This window comes from Staurois parvus, unplaced genomic scaffold (assembly GCF_062004578.1).
Source record: "Staurois parvus isolate SC_StPar_1 unplaced genomic scaffold, SC_StPar_1.0 ptg000382l, whole genome shotgun sequence".
Taxonomy (NCBI): Eukaryota; Metazoa; Chordata; class Amphibia; order Anura; family Ranidae; genus Staurois; species Staurois parvus.
This window is the reverse complement of record NW_028318178.1, coordinates 265022-285622: the sequence shown is the minus strand read 5'-3', so window position 1 is coordinate 285622 and position 20601 is coordinate 265022. Positions and strand designations below refer to the sequence as shown.

Genomic DNA, 20601 nt, shown 5'->3' with positions numbered 1-20601 from the left:
TCTCCATCCTCCTCTGTTTGACATTTTTTAATATACCGTATTTATGGACTCATCTCATGTCAGCACTTATGGGTCAGCTTTGCCCTCCTGACCCCAAGGACCACCTTCCAATCTATAAAAAAAGAGGTAGTATCCTCCACCCTTACCCAGTATTCTCTTTTTTGATCCTTGCTCCAGGACTTCAATTGACTTTCCAACAGGGTTTACCCTCTCCCCTTTGCTGTTGGTAAATCTGATTAATTTGAGATGTCTGTTAGTGCCCAGGCAAGTATAGTAGCTTAAGTAGCTCATCTGGATGTGAACTATGTGCAGTGGCTCTTCTCTCCTTACCTGTCTCCTGTAGTAGTGGGACAGAGTTGCAACTGTGCAACATTCCTGTGTCAGGCCTTCTGGTACTTGGCTCCCTCTAGTGGTTGTTTCAGGCAGCTCATGGAACAACTCTGATGCATGTTTGGGGGAGAACAGTGTGTGTCTTCTTCCAGCAGATGCTGGTGTGAGGGTTAATGTCACCTTTTGGTGGCCTGATATTGCTGCATTGTCTTTTCAAGGAAGTTGGTGCACTATCCCTCATGGAATTTTGGCTTTCTGCTATTCTGTCTCCTGCCTTGTTTTTATTCTGTATTCTGCCAGGAGCCTGCAGTGCTGTAGTTGTGGGGGTTGATGATGGTCCCTTGTTTTTTCCAGGAAGAAAAGTCTGAAGCAAGTGTGTCAAAAGATGTAGGTTCCTTCATCATTTCTCATGTCTACAGTCTAATCGCCATCAGTTTAGAAATTCCTACTACTATGGCAGCATCAAGTCTCGTCATAGTCGCAACAGTCCTAGTGGGGTTCACTAACTTTCCTTCCCCCCCAAGGGAAAGTTCTTGTAGGAAGCCTAGTCAGGCTCCACCAGGCAAGCTCATATGTGCGGAATGCCTGAAAGAGGTGGAGAGAGATATGGAGACAGGGGGCACAGTCCTATATTCAGCAGACAATTACAGTAGGCATGCAGTAACAGTGGATGATTTTTAAGTACATCATGAGCCAAAGAGACACCCTCCACATCTAAGAATCTTTAGCTGACAGTTCCCTTTGAGGGTTCCGAAATCTCAGAGTAATCGTTGAAGGAGGAACCAGTGGTGCATGCTTTTGATTTTGCTCTAGTTGGTCCTTTTCGCAATTAAGGAGCAGGAAAAGAATACTGTTCCTCCTAAGGAGGTGCAAAAGTACTTTCCAGAACTGAATAAAGAAGGTCCTACCATCTTTCTTATGCCAAAGATGAAGAAATTAATAGAGTAACAGTGGAAGAAGCCCAAAAAAAAGATCTGATTTACAGAAGAGATTTGTCAAAAGGAATCCCCTTAAACTCTCAGATGTCGCATTATAGGAATCCCCCTCGCAGTGGATACAGCCTTACAGAGATGAAGTGTATCTCCCCCTGGATGATTTGGTTACCTTGGGAGACCAGATGTACAGACGGATCTCAAAAACATTTTCACAACAGCAGGACTAGCCTGTGATCTGGTCATGGCCTTGACTTTAGTAGTTAAAGCCTTGAAATCCTGGGTTTATTAATGTTGATGTGGCTTGGAAAACTGGAGTCAATGCTTCTGCAATAATAACAGCCCTGGAGTCAGTTTTGAGATGCCAAGTCATACAAACTGGGTTGTGGATACCTGGAAGAGCACACTGAGTTTGTTTTTTTGAAGAATTAAAGCCAAATCATCTCAGTCCAGTGCGCCCACAGAAAAAAACATTATGAAGGTATGCCTACACAGACTACTCGTATGGGTGCCAGGCTCTCAGAGTTTGTAGGCATTTGAGTGGAGAGCATTTGGGGTGATAGCTCTGATAGAAAAAGACTATCAAACAGAGTTAATCAAGAAGCCACTGCATCCTTTTGTGAAGACTTCTATTTGAGTTTCATTAAAAACAAGAGAGGCCCTGATTTCATGTGTGACAGAATTATTGCATTCCAACATGACTATTCTAGCTTCAGTCAGAGAAACAACAGTGGTGCTTACTCATTGATCTTCCTTCTGTCTGAGTCTAAGAGGTTTTGGACTAGTGCTGGTCTTAAAGAGGTTGACTGCCTTCGTCTATGTCAAAAGTTTGCATGGAGTCGCTGCAAACAATTATGTCTGCCATGCAGCCAAATGAGTGGTTGGTCTCAATCAACCACCATCAGTATCGGTGTTTTACAGTAGGTCCTTTCAAATTCCAGTTTTGGTTTCTCCCATTTGGGGTGGTCACAATGCCTCCCTCGTCTTCAAGGTTCTGTTTATGGTTATGGCTCTTCTGTGTCTCAGGAACATTCGTATTTGCCATTATCTGGACAATCTCCTAGTCATGTCAAGCTCCAAATGGCAGTTGTTAGTGGACAGGGAAGTAATGCTTTCAGAACTGGCATGGTTTGACTGAGCTGTAAACTTCAAGAAGAATCAGCTAGAACCACTTTGAAGAACAGAATACCTGGGCATTATGACAGTATGTATTCCGGTGGTTCCATGGGCCAGAAGATACATGAGGTGGTTCCAAGTTTGCTCCATCAGTGAGATTACTTCTCCCAGGATCAAAGGATTATGGTACCTCTTCCTATATGGCAAGATCTTCAATGATGGACAGTTCCGGCCAACCTGCTCAAAGGACACTGGATAAAGATCCTCATAGACAATAAAATGGCTGTTTTGTACATCGCAAAGCAGTGAGGCACCAAAAGCATCTCTCTACCAAGAGTTGCTACCGAGATTTTCCAGTGAGCCAAAACACGACTCTTGGCCTTGACAGCCGTCTACTTGCCAAAGGCGGAGAACTCTGTGGAACTTATTTGTTGCAAGTATACCCAAATACAAGTGATGAAGAAACATCTACGGAGTGTTTTCTTAGACTGGGGAGTGCAGTCAGTTAATATCATGGCAACCCCAAGAAATGTGTAAGTCCCTTGTTTCATCTCTGGTTTCAAGTGTCCAACCGATGATGCAAGCTGCATTCATGGTAGTTTGGAACTTCCCTCTGATTTATGTATTCTTTCTGATTCCACTGTTTTTACAAGTGCTGTTAAAGATCCGCATGGAAATTGCTCAGGCCATAGTGACTTTTCCCTACTGCCTTGGTATCCCTTCCTTTTGTGTCTCCATCACTTTCATAAATTTTGGATTTTTTGCAGCCACTTTTGGATATAGGCTTGTCTCTGTCAGTTCACATACCCAAGGAAGCACAGACCACTGCTGCTTTGCTTTACTCAAAGTCAGAGTTCAGAGTCTTTCCGTTCTTTCCTCCATGCCTCCAAGTCAGCACTGGATCTCTACACGCACACACTGGGGTTGGTTTACTAAAACCGGAGAGTGCAAATCTGCTATAGCTGTGCATGGTAGCCAATCAGCTTCTAACTTCAGCATGTCCACTTAAGCTTTGAACATCTGGAAGTTGCACCAGATCTTGCGCTCTCCAGTTTTTGTAAATAAACCCCTCTGTGTGTGCAGAGATTATTGTGCTCTCTTCAGCCAATATCTTGCTTTAGTCACTCCTACTGCGGTCCATATCTCCACTACCATACAAGCGCATTGTGACAGACTTACCTGTCAAAATGTGCCCTCCAGCGCTGCTCTGTCACTGATCCCACTGGTCTCTTCTGTTATAAAAAAAACAATGGCGCTTTAACAAGACGCAAATAAGCTTTTAACCACTTCAAGTCCGGACACTTTTACCCCCTTCCTGTCCAGGCCAATTTTCAGCGCTATCACACTTTGAATGACATTTGCTCGGTCATGCAACACTGTACCCATATGAATTTTTTTTGCATTTTTTGAGACAGCTTGTCAGGGATCCAGGTGTGACCAGAAATGTGTGGACTGACACAGGGAAGTAGCAGGCTTCAGGAACACAGGCGTAGTCAGGGCTGGAGAGGTGGAATGGTCAGGCGGGCCGTAAGGTACTGTCAGGCACCGCCCGGCGGGAGCTCTAGTGACCCACAGAACAGGATTCCCCAGGGCGCGGAGTCTAAGCCCCAGTCTGCCTTTTCACCAGAGCCCCTGATAGTGGGGATGGACTTGGCGCAGGACTAAGACCAGGTCACGGCCCCTGAGTGCACCCAACTGTGGTAGAGGGGTCCGCCGAGGGTATGTACCGGGGGAAAGCCTGATGTGAAGGGGCTGGCAGGTTTGCACAGTAGTGACTGGATCCGTGCGGGATGGATGGATCGTCTGGGTAGCGTCAGGCGTAGTCAGGCAGGCCAGGTCAGCAACGTGCCGGCAGTGAGGTACCGGAGGAGCAGGCAGAGAATAGTCAGGGTCACAAGCCGGGTTCAGTAACTCACGGGCAGCGCGGTACAGAGGATCAGGCAGAAGGATGGTCAGGCAAGCTAGGGGTTCAACAGGAGACGGTCAGCAGAGGTCAGGATCAAAGCAGGGTCGGCAGATAGGCAGGAACACAGGATATCAGGTACAGGGGCTCATGGGAAACATACACCAAGGCCCTGACTGCAGGTCTGGCTATTCCTTAAATACACCTCCTGCAATCAGCCCCAGGTGTTGGCTGATTGCAGGTGTGAGCTTCTGGCTGCTGAGAGCAACCGCTGGTAAGCCCTGGTACTGCAGCCCACACGGCAGGTGAGTCCCACCACCAGTGCTGAGTCCATTCCTGACACAGTTAAAGCTTTATTTTAGTGGTATTTATTCACCACTGGGATTTTTTGCTATATAAATGAAAAAGTCCAAACATTTTGAAAAAAAAAGTGTTTTTCTTATAAAATTTTGTAAATAAATAATATTTCTTCATAAATATTGGCCAACATGTATTCAGTTATCTTTTTAGTAAAAAAAAAAAAATATAACCCAAATTAGTTTATAACCAAAAATTATAAAAAATTTTTTTACATTTTTATTTTTTCTTTATAGTATTATTTGTTTTTTGGGTTTTTTTTTTTTTTACATACCGTCACCCTAGCAGTACAGTGTCACCATGGTGAGACTGAACTACTTGTGGGGGGTCATGAAGATTTTTTTTTTTTTACACTGATTGCTTTTACACTCAAAGGCTGTTATTCTTTATTATTATTTCTCCTTCTCTCTGGCTGCATTCTTGCAACCATTGAGAAATACTGTGGGAGCTGTGATTGGTCACAGCTTGTCACATGGTACAAGGCTGTTGTGAAAAGCCTTGCACCATGTGACCTCTGTGATCATTCACAGATTTCACACATAGTAAGCAATGATGTCAGAAGTGACATCTTGCTTGCTATTCTTCATGTGATCACTGATCACATGATCAGGACCTTGCACAGAGGTCCCGTACAACGATCGGTGGACACAGCGGGCACCGAATCGCGGTGCTGCGCGCTCCCATGGAGCGTGCACAAGCAGGAGGGGGAGAGGCCATTTATAAATGGCCACCCGCCCCTGCACTGCTCCCGTCCGGCTGTTTATGTACATGGGTCGGACGGGAAGTGGTTAAACAATCCTCCAACTGAGCTCTGTAGCTGCATACACTGTAAATTTTATCCAAAAATGTAGAGGTCCAGTGAAGTAATTCAAGTCATATCTTGGCAACCTGATTTTTCTTCTTCCTGTGCACCTTCTCTGTGTTTACATTACAGAATAAGCCTAAATTCACACTAGCCCAAGCTATGAAAAAGAATCCGCAGTGTATCACTTTTCAGGCTGTGGCTAAGCTGCCACTGTCAGACATTCCGGATGAGATCCTGCTGCCTTCTAAACTCCACTCAGATAAGTAGTATTTAGATGTATTTCCACAAAGTATGCATAAGTATGTTCAATTGTCTGGATAACTAGCTTAATGCATACGAGGGAGTCTAGATATCACTATAATATGACCAGAGATACCAGGATTCAATATCTAAGTATTCTTCCACAACACCAAGTAATTCATAGTACACATGGATAACTGTACAATGTCTTTTGCTTTAGCTTTGTTGCTTAATATAGGGTCTTGCAATAGGTATACACTCACCAGCCACTTTATTAGGTACATCTTGCTAGTGCCAAGAAAATATCCCCCACACCATTACACCACCACCAGCCTAAACCATTGATACAAGGAAGGATGGATCCAAGCTTTCATGTTGTTTACGTCAAATTATGACCCTACCATCTGAATGTCGCAGCAACCAGTCTGCCCATTCCCCTCTGACCTCTGATATCAACAAAGCGTTTTCATCCACACAACTGCCACTCGCTAGATATTTTCTCTTTTTCAGACCATTCTCTGTAAACCCTAGAGATAGTTGTGCATGATAATCCCAGTAGATCAGCAGTTTTTTAAATATTCAGACCAGCCCGTCTGGCACCAACAACTATGCCACGCTCAAAGTCACTTAAATCCCCTTTCTTCCCCATTCTGATAATCGGTTTGAACTTTACGAAGTTATCTTCAACATGTATACATGCCTAAATGCAATGAGTTGCTGCCATGTGATTAGCTGATTAGCAATCTGTGTTACCAAGCAATTGAATAGGCGTACCTAATGAAGTGGCCAGTGAGTGTAGTATGTGGATAGTCAGGATAGTTAGGATGATGGATTAGCCTCAAAGTCATTTTTGTATTTATCCAAAAAGCGACCCATCAATTTCCTGTGCATCCCGCAAATCCCTGTTAATGTTGCAGATTAGACAAAGTAAATGTCAATCTTTTCTCACTCTTGAAATGTGGGAAAAGTGTTGAAATTGGGCTGCAAAAGCGTCATCTCTTCTGGTCACTGCCAGTCACCTGTTGGTGAATGAATTTGGTTCATGGTTAAACCACTTTTTTGTCTGCTAGCATGCAGATTTCCTCCAGAGCTATTGTTATCACATAGGATAAGATGACTTGTACACCCCATGATCCTTATGTGGGTATGTAACAAGGGACATAGGGGTTGATTTACTAAAACTAGAGAGTGCAAAATCTAGTGCGGCTCTATACAGAAACCAATCGGCTTCCAGATTTTCTTATCAACGCTTAACTGAACAAGCTGAAGTTAGAAGCTGACTGGCTACCAAGCATAGCCACACCCGATTTTGCACTCTCAAGTTTTAGTAAATCAACCCCAAAGTTTCCAATGAATTGCCACAGCTGAAAAAACAGAAAATTATTAAAGAATAAGTTCACCTTTGGGAACATGCTACATGTTCCGCTCATTTTTAGAGTGCAACATGTAATATGTTTCCGCTCTCTGTACCCACCCCCATGACAGCAGGCCAGGGATCTTCTCCCCATACCCGCTGTCACTATTTGAAAAGAGCATGGTTGTGTGGGGCTCCACCCACATGCCCACATCAGTTATTCATAGAGATTTGTGAATGAATGAATGAACTACAAGTACCGACAGCCTTTGCGGCTGACGACTTGTAGTTCTCAATGAACTACCAGGGAGCTATTGAGTGATCTAGGTAGTTCATTGATGCTTCCCCTCATTGTATAACGGTCTGCCTGTATGAGGTACAATCAGACATCTTACATTGAAAGTCAGCAGGAGCCCTGCATTTTACCCGCGATTTGCTGGTCACAGCTGTAATGCTTTTCAGGCTCCTGGAAAAAAAATAATAAATGCACATTTTTTTTAATTGCAAAGATTAACTGATTCTTTAACACCTTCCCGCCCGGCCTATAGCAGATTGATGGCAAGGCGGGAAGCTCCAACTTCTGAGTGGACTTCATATAATGTCCTGTTAGAAAGTGCCTCTCACACGGCCGCACAGCTGCATGATCTGTCACCGGCTGTGTCCATGGGACCATGGGACACATCAAGTGTCATGTGGCCCGCTGCCAGTGTCATGTGACCAATCACAGCAGATCACATGACAATTGTATACAGTGGATGGCTTACTTTCATGCCATCTATTGTATACAATTGTGTCAGCTGTGATTGGTCACAGCAGTCACATGGTACAGACAGGGCCAATCGTAGCCCATCTGTATCATGTGATAAGCTTTGCCCAATCACAGCTAATCGCAACAAAAGACTGAATTAATTAGTTTAGTTCTGTAACAATGGTTGCTAATATCAATTAAATACATTGGTGTTAGCAATCATAACGTGTAAAAAAAAAATCCTGATCACTTGCCCAGATTGGTACAATGTTACTATGGTAACACTGTATTGCTCTGCTCACAGTGTGTTGAAAAAAAAATTGTAAAAAAATTTAAGAAAAAAGAAAAAAATTGTAGAATTTTGTTTGTTAATGTAAATCATTATTATTTATTAAATTTTTTCTACATACTGTCACCAATTAGTGTCCCTGATCACCGCCACAGAAATGAAGAAAAACGCTTTTATTTTCAAAAGCTTTGGGGGGGGTTTGTTTATTTATCAAAAAATCAAAAACTCAGTGGTAATTAAATACCACCAAAGGAAAGCTGTTTGTGTGTGAAAAAAATGATAAAAATGTTTTATGGGCAGTGTTGCATGACCGCGCAATTGTCATTCAAAGTGTGACAACACTGAAAGCGGAAAATTGGCCTGGGCAGGAAGGGGGCAAAAGTGCCCAGTATTGAAGTAGTTAAAAAGCAAGCAGGGATATTGAGAGCACAGTACTGCTGACAGAAGGCTATACCAAAAAACACTGCAGCCTTTTGCGTCAGTTGCACTCAGACACAATATAGATTCCAATACAGATCTCAGAGTAACCTTTAGGAAACACTATATTACCTTATATTAATAGTGCAAATATCAACAATACGCATTTGTAATAACAAACGCCCCAAACACATAGAAATGAATGTAATAAGGAAGCAACTAGTCTATTCACAGCTAGGACTGGGGAACCACAGCCCACAAGCAGGAAGCACCTGAACTGGCCATACAATACAACATACACATATATTTCCTTCTCTCATGCTGAGAAGACCTTATTGTTAATATTACAGTGCGGAATAATTGCACTATTCAGAGATGCTTATATAATTGCACACTACATCTTCCCACTTATTAAACAGACCTAGAATCAGATACAATTTTTCATGTTAAATGTATACAGCACATTCATAAAGTATTCAGACCCCCTTCACTTTTTTTCAATTTTGTTATGTTGCAGCCTGATACTAAAGTTGTTTTAAACTCTTTTTTTCTCATTAATCTACACTCAGTACCCCATAATGAAAAAGTGAAAACAGAATTTGAAAAATGCTTGCAAATGAAAAAGGAAAATCGGAAATATCACATTGGCATAAGTATTCAGACCCTTTGCAACTGCACTTGAAATTTAGCTCAGGTGTCTCCCATATCTCTTTATCATTGCTGAGATGTTTCTACACCTCGATTGGAGTCCACCTGTGGTAAATGCAGTTGATTGGACATGATTTGGAAAGCCACACACCTCTCTATTCAAGGCCTCACAGCTGGCAATGCATACTGTATAAGAGCAAAGCCACGAGCAGGGGTGGACTGACAACTCATGGGGCAATAGGGGATCATGGGGCCCCTGTGTCCTTGCCCAAACTCAAAAAAAGCCTATGAAAAAGGTACCAGGGGCATCTCATGGGGCCCCCTACAGACCCCGGGCCCTCGGGCGGTGCCCGAGTTTCCAAATGGTCAGTCCGCCCCTGGCCACCATGATCTAAGGAACTGCCTGCAGAGCTCAGAGACAGGATTATTGCAAGGCACAGATCTGGGAAAGGCCCCAAAAATTTCTGCTGCACTGAAGGTTCCCAAGAGCACAGTGGTCTTCATAATTCTCAAATGGAAGAAGTTTGGTACAACCAGGACTCTTACAAGAGAAGTTCGCCCAGTCAAACTAAGTAATCGGGCCGTAGTAAGAGAGGTGACAAGGAACCCAATGGTCACTCTGACTGAGCTACAGAGATCCTGTGTGCAGATGGGACAAAGTTCCAGAAGGACAACAATCAAGAGAGCCTTCCACCGGTCTGGGCTTTATGGCAGAGTGGCTATATGGGAGCCTCACCTCAGTGCAAGACACATGAAAGCCTGCTTGGAGTTTGCAAAAAAGCACTTGAAGGACTCTCAGACTATAAGGAACAAGATTTTTGGGTCTCATGAAGCCAAGATTGAACTGTTTGACATCAATTCTAAAAGTCATGTCTGGAGTAAACTTTCAAGGCCTAATTTACTTACATTGCTGTTAACCCATTACTTCTTCCCTGAACATTATCTTTCAGTTTTTGTTAATGGAAACTTTTTTTTTACACCTGTAGTTGATTCTAAGTGTGGTATTTGCACTTGAAATCTATTGCTGTGAACCTACATCATGCGTTCAAAGGAGCTGTCCATGCAAGTGAAACAGGCCATTGTAAGGCTTCAAAAATGAAAAATCCATCAGAGAGATAGCAGCAACATTAGGAGTGGCCAAATCAACAGTTTGTTACATTCTGAGGAAAGAAGAACTCACTGGTGAGCTCAGCAACATAAAAAGGCATGGACGTCCACAGAAGACAACTGTGATGGATGATCGCAGGATCCTCTCTATGGTAAAGAAAAACCCATGCACAACATCCAGACAAGTGAAGGACACTCTCCAGGAGGTGAGTGTATCATTGTCAAAGTCTACAATCAAGAGAAGACTTCAAGAGAGCGTATACAGAGGGTTCACCACAAGGTGCAAACCATTCTTAAACCTGAAGATTAGAATACCCAGATTAGACTTTGCCAAAAAACATCTAAAAAAGCCAGACCAGTTCTGGAAAAGCATTCTTTGGCTGGATGAAACTAAGATTAATCTGTACCAGAATTACGGGGAAAAAAAAGTGTGCAGAAGGCTTGGAACAGCTCATGATCCAAAGCACACACCCTCATCTGTAAAACATGGTGGAAGTAGTGTGATGGGCATGCATGGCTTCCAGTGGCACTGGGCCATTGATGTTTATTGATGATGTGGCAGAAGACAGAAGCAGCTGGATGAATTCTACAGTGTTTAGAGATACACTGTCAGCCCAGGTTCAGCCAAATGCAGCAAAGCTGATTGGACGGCGCTTCACAGTACAGATGGACAATGATCCAAAACACACTGCAAAAGCAACCCAGAAGCTTTTGAAGGAAAAAAAGTGGAATATTCTGCAATGACTGAGTCAGTCACCTGATCTCAACCCAATTGAGCTGCATTTCACTTGCTGAAGACAAAACTTAAAGGCAGAAATGCCCACAAAGTACAACTAAGGACAGCTGCAGTTAGAGCCTGGCAAAGCATCAGAAAGGAGGAAACCCAGTCTTTGGTAATGTCCATGGGTTCCAGACTTCAGGCAGTTACTGCCAGTAAAGGATTCTCAACAAAATACTAAAAATGAACATTTTATTTATGATTATATTAAATTGTTCAATTACATTTGAGACCCTGAAAATGGAGGGACTGTGTATAAAAATGGTTGCAGTACCTAAAATTTGTACTTGACATGTATGTTCAACCCCTTGAATTAAAGCTGAAAATCTGCACTTCAAATTCATTTGGATTGATTCCTCTTAATTTATTCTGGTGGCATACATAGCCAAAAGTATAAAAAATGTGTGCCTGTGTCCAAATATATATATATATATATATATATATATATATATATATTGGGTGAAATGTAATTAGCCTAGTGGTATGTTCATGAAGACATTATCCTTTGTAGGGATCTAACACAGAAAAGCACAAGAGCAGACTTTGCATGTTTAACTTTTTGCCGACCAGCCACTGCAGAAATACGGTGGCAGGTCGGCATGGCTGGTCTAAAGCACGTTTTAAAACGTCTGTTTGCAAAACAGGTAGGGGGCGCGCGCGAGCCCACTCTACCCATCCCGCCGATCGTGACCGCAGGTGTCAGTCGCCGGGTCCCGGCCGGTCATTTCCTACCATGTCCCGGCGATTAGCGTCAATCACTGACAGAGAAGACGGCTGCAGTGTTTACATAGAGGTCCGGAGAGAAGAGTTTATCTCTTCGGATCAGCGTATTCCCCTGCAGTACACACCCCCGCCCCCTAGTAAAGCACTCCCCTCACACAGTTAACCCTTTCAGTAAATAAAGTTACCCCTTCCTCCCCAGTGCCATTAGTACAGTGTCAGTGTTTTTGTTTTTTGCACTGATCACTGTATTGGTGTCACTGGGGATGTCAGTGACCCCAAGTCAGTTCCCCCCCAGTTTCAGAATGTCCGCTGCAGTCCCGCAGTCCTGCCATAAGTCGCTGATCACCACCATAAGTCACTGATCACCACCATAAGTCGCTGATCGCTGCCATTATTAGTATAAAAAAAAAATAAAAATCCCAGTATCTTTCCCGCCATTTGTAACCGCTATAACTTTCACGTAAACCAAATAATTTACACGTATTGGTTTTTTTTTTTTTAGCAAAGACATGTAGCAGAATACATTTTGGCAGAAATTTATGACTAAATTTGATTTTTACATTTTTTTTACTGGACATGTTTTATAGCAAACAGTCCAAAATATTGTTTTTTTCCTCAAAATTGTCAGCCTTTTTTTTCATAGCGCAAAAAATAAAAACCGCACAGGCGATCAAATACCACTGAAAGAAAGCTCAATTTGTGGGCAAAAAGGATGTAAATTTCATTTATGTACCGTATTGCATGACCGCGCAATTGTCCGTTAAACTAGCACAGCGCTGTATAGCAAAAAAATGGCGTAAATTGCAGTATCTATACCATAGTTTGTAGACGCTATAACTTTCACACAAAGCAATTAATATACACTTATTGGGATTTTTTTTACCAAAAACATGTAGCAGAATACATTTTGGCCTAAATTTATAACCAACTTTGAGTTTACTATATATTTTTTATAGCTGAAAGTAAATAATATTGTTTTTCTTCAAAATGTTTGGGTTTTTTTTGTTTATAGCGTGAAAAATAAAAAGCGCACAGGTGATCAAATACCACCGAAAGAAAGCTCTATTTGTGTGAAAAAAAGGACGTAAATTTCATTTGGGTGCAGCATTGCATGACCGCGCAATTATCAGTTGAATTAGTGCAGCGGTGAGTAGCAAAAAGGTCATTAAGGGGGGTAAATCCTTAGAAGAGCATGTGGTTAAAGGTGAAAAGTAAGGAATTATAAAAAACAAAGCATACATACTTACCTACTTTCTGCAGCTATCCCCTGCCAGATCTAAGCCTCAGAACTGAGTGATCACATGACAGCTGATCACTCAGTTCTTGGTCTTCACTTAACAGAGAGCGATGACTGCGGAGCACTGGGCAGGAGTGGCTGGCACACTCTCTCAGCAGCTGAACCAGCTGCCTGTAAGGCATCTGGGTGGATCCTGACATTTTTGTCAGGATCCCTCCAGAGTCTGTGATTTCAGTCGACAGCAGATTTTAGCCTGCTGTCGCCTGATTCTTGGTCACAGGAGACACACAAAGGATGTATGGCCAAAACAGTTTTGGCCATACTTCTCTAAAATGTTTCCAAAAATATTAACATGGTCACATAAGTACAAATTACTCATCTGACTTATGAAAAATCAACAAACTGTTCAGATAGCCAAATAATAGCTATACATATTTTACTGGTGATTGTACTTTGTTCTGTTAATAGATTAAGTAGAAAATATGACACAAATTAAGATCGATATTCATCTGACTATCTAAAATAATTAAACCTCCTTATTTTTCATCACCCCCTCTGTGATCTGGTTCCAGGACAAATAAAAAGACTTCCTGATAATCCATCATGACAAATAAAAGTAGAGTGACTTGACGTTCAGGGACCCTGGTCAGAGAGATATTTTGTAACCGCTAAATAACTTTCCTGAATTCATCCTACTAAATTTATATGCACAGGAAACAAGTGGCACTACTTAACATCCACTGGCACTAGATGAGGGATCATACATTGGTCCAGAAATTACCCATAAAACAAGTCTTGGTGAGACAAGACCCGAGGCAGCACAGACGGTGATATCCTTTAAAATTAACGAACTTCTAATCTTCCAGAGAAGGAGGTCTGTACAATCAGAAATGTTTAAAAGGCAATCACTGGCTATCAATTATTAGATGTTAAATGTAATTTTGTAAGTCTGACATTGGTAGCAGTTACATGGTTTAGGCAGTGCTTTTGCACACAGAAGAAGTGAAGAAGAATATATATGTAAATGTGGGGAATAAAGAGGAATATATATATAGCCTAAAATAAAGCTGCAGCAAACCTATTGCAGATCATTGCCTGCCTCTGCTCCACAGATATTTAAGAGAAACCATAATGGAATGTGGTCATTTTATTTTACGGCTAGGTTCACACTTGCCCACGGGCTTGTTGCAGGTGCAGGAATCATACCTGTTCCTGCACCCGTCAACAAGACCATGCATTCTCCCTGCAGCCGTGATTTAAAAAAGGTGCATGCATGATGACAGGCTGCTGGCAGTGCGGCTGGATCAGGCATCTATGCCTCCGGGGTGGCTGAACATGCAGATATTTAAAGTAGAACTATAGCAAAACTGATTTCTTCACTTCGGATAAAGCAAGGGATGGTGTCAGATTTTTGTTCTTCATCTGTGCCCCATTGCAGAGATTTCCCTTCACTTCTTGTCCCATAGCCAAACAGAAAGTGAGAGGAAATCCTTGCAAATTAAGGGAATTCCTTGGGGACCCCCAAGTCACCAGAACTAGTGTCCCCATTGGAAGATTTCCCCTCTTTTAGTTTTCTTGGGAAAACCCAAAATTTGGGAAAATAGAGAGGGTGAATCTCCCTAATGGGACACAGACATTAATAAAAACTGACAGGTGTTCTAATTCCTCTAGTTCAAAACTAAAAAGAAGTTTTGCCTTTAGTTCTAGTTTAGGCCTCATTTACACTGCAGCTGCTAAACTGACGTTTAGCTGGGCATTTTTTTTCAGAAGCCTCTAAACTCTCCTCTATGTTATCCTATGTGTCCTATGTACACATAGTTGTTTAAAGGAGTTTACAAGCTGCTGAGTTTACTGGCATTTCTCTAAAAGCACAAAAGCTGCGTTCAGGACAATTGTTTACCGGCATTTAAACCACCACCTGTGCCTAAATGCGCCCAATTGCATTTATTCATTCATTTAAATGCCCAGAATAAATTCAAATTATGGCCAATTAAATACATAAACTCCCAAACACCAAATACTGCTAAACTCACCTAAACTGTTTTGAAAAAACACAGCTTAGATGACTTTTTAACGCTGATTTTTTCCTGTGAGGAGAAACAGCATTCACAATAAACCAGTGTGTATAAAGCCTTACAATTTTGGGCCAAACTTCCTATTTGCATGAGGCCTAACTTTTATTTTAAAGTTCAGTAATTTGCCAGATGAAAATTAAATATAAGGAGGAAAAAGAGAAGAGAGAGAGAGAAAGAGAGAAGGAAGGAAAGCAACCGAGAAAAAAAATATAATCAACCACTTCAATACCGGGCCAATTTTGAGACTGCTCACATATATGTAAAAATCTACATTTTGCTAAAAAATTACTTAGAACCCCCAAACATTATATATTTTTAGCAGAGACCCTAGGGAATAAAATGGTGGGTTGCAAATTTTTTTATGGCACACAGTATTTGTGCAGCGGTTTTCAAATACAATTTTTTTTTTTAAATACACTTTAACAAAAAGGAGATTGAAGGCTTGGAAACACCTGCCCCATTCGCTAATTGGCAAGGTCAATCTGCGTAAAATGAAAGTTCTGTTTTAATTTCTTACGTAATGCCCCAGTTTGGGTCCCTCGCTCTTACTTTAGGAAAATTGAAGGTCTTTTCAGTACATTTATCTGGTCTTCCTCCAATCCCAGGTTAGGGATCTGGATCTGAGCACTTAAAGAGCCCCTGGGGTAGGGTGGTCTTGCGGTCCCTGATTTATACATGTACTTTTTAGCGAGAAAGATGGTCTTCTCCCACTGTTGGCTTCTGAGAGATAAGGAAGATGCAGCCACTACCCTTGAAGCTGCATTAGTGGGCTCCTATGAGGGGCTGCACAATTTGCTCTTTAGAGGTCCCCAGGTTTCGGCTCCCATAACAGGCTCTATGAAAGTCACTTTGCGTGCATGGGATAAGGTTAACCATTGCATTCAACCAGATGGGGTAGAACACTCACCTGCCTCTCTGTTATGGTTCAATTCCTGCTTGCCACATCTGAACACTGTCCCTGACCCCACAGTCTGGGCTACTAAAGGGATTAAGCAACTGAAAGATATAATGGGGGCAGATAGGCTTCTTACCTTTGATGAACCTAAACACAAGTTTCACCTCTCTAACTGGTATTTTTTTGGATACCTCCAGCTCCGGCATGCTTTTGTAGCGCAGTTTGGTGGTACTACCTTTGTTGTCAGGTCTTCAGAGCTGGAGCAGTTGCTCAGTTCTGATACTCTTAAGAAAACTCTTTCTGAGGTATATAAAGAGCTTTGTCACCAGACCTAAGTCTTTAGAGAAATGCCAGATGCAATGGATTTCTGTGGTTCCTGATCTGCAGGGGGATGACTGGGATGATATGTGGGACTATCCCTTCCACAACTTGGTATCGGCCAGAGACCGTCTCATCCAATTCAAACTGGTGCATAGAATATACTACACACCTGCTAGGCTAGCACGTATATATGCCTCGGATTCAGCGGACTGCTGGCGTACATCTTCAACAGATTTTGACCATAATTTTTTGGTACTGATTCAAGACTTTTGGCGTGAAGTGATCCGATCTTTGGTCGAACTCACCACACTGCAGATCCTGCAATCCTGCAGACTGTATCAGTATGCCTTCTTGGGCTGGTGGAGGAGTTGGCACCTCTGGTGCACAGCGCACCCTCTTTTCAGTGACCCTATTCTATGCTCATAAGGCTATCTTGCTCCATTGGAAAGAACCTGTAGCTCCCACTGTCACCTATTGGAAGTCCCTGACTAATAAGATGTTACCACTGTGTAAAGCAATCTACTTGAGCAGAGGTTCCCCTAAAAAATTTGATAAGGTCTGGCATTGTTGGGTTTCTGCTTCCTCTACTCTAACATGAAACCTATAGGGGGGATTGAAGATGTTTGCCTGCTACTCTATTTGGTCCTTGGTATACGTGGGGGAGTGTATCATGTAAATTGATTGCCCAATATTACCTTGTTTGTGGTTCACTGAGTATGCTACCTGTGAATTTATTACTTATTACACTTTGACTCTGCTTTACTGAAGTCATTGCACTGCTGTTAGGGAAGGAGGGGATAGTTTAGTTGCTTTTGTTCTAATTGGCTAGGCCAGTTTAATGTACTTATTGTGTTTTTGTGTATTTAAGTACTGCTGTACTTGTTATGCTAAACTTAATTAAAAAAATGTTTAAAAAAAAAAACAAACAAAAAACAATTTAATTAATTTTATTGCACACACGCACTATATAATACCTATTTTGTTTGTAAAATATAAAAGATGATGTTACGCTGAGCAAATAGATACCTAAGATGTCATGTTTTAAAATTGCATATGCCCATAGAAAGGCAACAAACTATGGTACGTAAAAATCTCCATAGGCCACGCCTGGCGCCTCCCGGCCCTTTAAGGGTTTCAGAAGGCGGGAGGTGGGGCAGGGTTTAGAGTCATGTGACCGCCGTGAAACATCGTCATGGCGGTCACATTATCGGGAAAGGTCCTGATCGAAAGAGGAGATCGGGACCTTTCCGTGAGTACCGGACATGTGTGCTCTCAGCACATATGTCTTTTTTTAATAGAATGCAAATGTGTGGCCGCTCGGCTTCTAGGTTAAACGCCTTTACAGGGTACTATTTTATAATTACACAGGAGGTCTGGTGCTAGAATTGTTCCTCTCACTATAATGTTTCCATTGATACCTCACATGTGTGGTGTGAACACATATGCATGCACAACCTACACATGTGTTTGCCTTTGCACGCAAGTGTGGGGGGGCACTTAATGTTTTTTTTTTACTTTATTACATTTTTTTATTTTTACACTTTCCCTTTAAATTTTTTTTAACACATTTATTGTTATCACAAGGAATGCAAACATCCATTGTGATAGCAATAGGCAGTGACAGGTACTCTTTACTGAGAGATCTGGGGTCTATTAGAGAGATCTCTCCACTGGCCTCCAATGCAGCGGATTAGACACAGATCGGTTTGATCGACTGCTTTCCTGGTCACTAACAGCCAGGTAAATAAAGAAACTGGAAGTGACTGAATCCTTGTTGCTTCTGTTTTCTGGGGTCACAGAGAGGGAGGAACAACGTCAGTTCTTCTTCCTCTGTGTAATGCAGCCAATGCTACCAGTCACAGTGGTCCCAGGCTCCCCAATCGGACCGACAACTTTCCACCACCTGCAAAAGTGATCGAGTGGCTGTACAGCCAGTTGAATAACTTCTGCTTTCAGGGCATTGGCTGCTGCAAATTTTGATACCGGGATGATGCCTACAGGTGCATATGATGTCCACCCAGGGGAAGTGATTAAAAACACTATAGGGGATATTTACTAAAACTGGAGCGCTCAGAATTTGGTGCAGCTGTGCATGGTAGTTAATCAGCTTCTAACTTCAGCTTGTTTAATTAAACTTTGACAATAAAACCTGAAAGCTGATAGGTTTCTACGCAGAGCTGCACCAGATTTTGCATCATGCAGTTTTAGTAAATAACCCTATGCATCCTCTTTAAAATAAACTATGTAAGTGCACTTGCTGAAATCTTTAAAAATGAATATTCATAGAAGGATCTGTCTTTGCTATAACCAGATAGTCAGTTTAGGTGCTGTAATAAAACCTGTGTCCATGCTTCAGACCTACAGCACAATGTATACATTTCAAACATGAAATTACCAAGTCAATAAACCTAGGGACATTGCCAGGGATGCCATATTCTAGGTCAACCTTTCTCAACCAAAGTGCCCAGGCACCCTGGCGTGCCCTGAGGTTTCTTCAGGGGTGCCTTGGCAAAATGTCTAAAAATTGCCCAAAACTTGTATACAAGCCTGCCTTTTAGTTACACAAAGGCCCAGGTTTTTATTGTGCACCATTATGACCTTCTAGCTGCTGGCGTCTTCACAACAAATGACAACATCAGTTGATAAGCAGGATGCCAGCTGCCTGCACAGAATCCTAATTTGCCCCTCCCTTGTCCCTCTCCATCAGTGCTGGGGTCACATTAGCTCAGTGATGGATAAAAACTGAGGGAGAAGACTGGAATACTACTCAATATCAGTGTCAAAAAGTGTATTTGCTTTAGAAGAATAAATCACCTCTAATGTTGGGTGCCCTACATGTGTGGATGTTGCTAAGTTATATAAAACTATTAGAATAGTTTTTCACGCTTTAGAATGAGGTGCCCTTTTAGAATGATGGACAGTCTTGAGGCACCCCATTTTTTAATGGGGGGCCTCAAGACTCTCCATAATTTAAAAGGGTGCCTTGGGACTGTCTATAATTTTAAAGGGTGCCTTGACAGAAAAAAGGTTGAGAAACACTGGTGTAGGCAACAGCCTGTCTTTAGCTTAACCTCAAGCTTTGTGCAAATCTCTAGTAGAGGCAGTGGGCCAATTGTAGGAGTAGAGGGCTGATTATTCCAGGTAACCCCGTCAGGAAATCCATACTAACTACTAATGCTAAAAACAAAATGTATCAAAATGAATTAATGAACTCCAAATAATTGTAAAGCATTGTATGCATTACTGATCTGTGCTTAGCTAATCAATCCCTGTGCACAGCTGTCTATAGATACATGTAAATCCCCTGTACATTGCACGTTTAGGTTAAAAGACCATGAGAAAAATGTTAAGTATTAAAAAATAGAACGTCTTCTGTCTAAGATCCAAAAAAAATATTTTTTGTGTCTTCAGATTTCACTGTGAATGTGCCAGATGTGTGTATCTTGGACAGAAAGTATTCTATGAAAAAGGCAGGCTCGCTAAAGGTTAAATGGTTGCTTAAGTAATTGGAAATCGTAACTACAGACAAAGCAGAATGTCAAATGGGTGCCCATACCTCATGCATTATATGTAATGATATATTAGGAAGGAATGGTCAACACAGAGGTGACATAGGCAACAAGGAAGAACATTCATAACTACAGAGACTAATAAATTGTATGAAAAAAAAAAACATTGCTCCAACCAATCCAAATTTCCTTTGACCATATCATATATTTGTATAACATTGTTATAATATTCCACAGTATCATTTAGACCTGGTTTACATTAGTGTGATTTCAGATGCAACTTCAGTCGCACTGAATAGCAAGGGAAACCACATTGTTTTTGATGGCGCCCATTCACATCAGTGCAACTCAGCACAGAGTAATTTTGGAAAAGGTTCCTATACTACTTTTGCTCAATTCAAGTGTGATTTTGGCTCCATAGAATATGCAAACCTAATAAAAGTTATCTAACTATCACTACATAATTGCACTGAATGTTGGATCAAATCGTAGTGCAGTTGTGTAAACCTAGCCTTAATCCTTCTGTAACTGGCTTCTTTTACAGCTAAATGTACATACCCTGCTGCAGTCAAACTGCTGTGTTCTTTGCTTCATATACTACCACTATTAACTGCTGTTTTGTACCAATCAGAAGATACACAAAAGCAAAAATTGGAAAGGGCCATGTGAGGTTTCATCTTACACCTAAAGTATACGTTTTCATTTTAGTTTTGGATAGAGTGGAGATGGATTAGAATACCTGTCAGGTTTGTATTGCTACTTTTGCCTCTGTTAGGGAGATTCACCCTCTCTATTTGTCATATTTATTTTTATAATT

General features: G+C 41.7%; 1 protein-coding gene across 5 annotated transcripts in view; it reads right to left on the bottom strand.

Moving 5' to 3' along the window:
- Positions 1–20601, bottom strand: part of ZSWIM7 (zinc finger SWIM-type containing 7) — a 199765-nt gene that overhangs the window by 64513 nt on the left and 114651 nt on the right. The window contains exon 6 of one of the 5 annotated variants that reach the window (XM_089685732.1): positions 3558–3610. The exons of the other annotated variants lie outside the window; for them this stretch is intronic. Within the exon in view, the coding sequence (XP_089541858.1) occupies positions 3558–3610 (53 nt within the window). The remainder of the gene's footprint in view (positions 1–3557; positions 3611–20601) is intronic. 5 annotated transcript variants of the gene reach the window in all.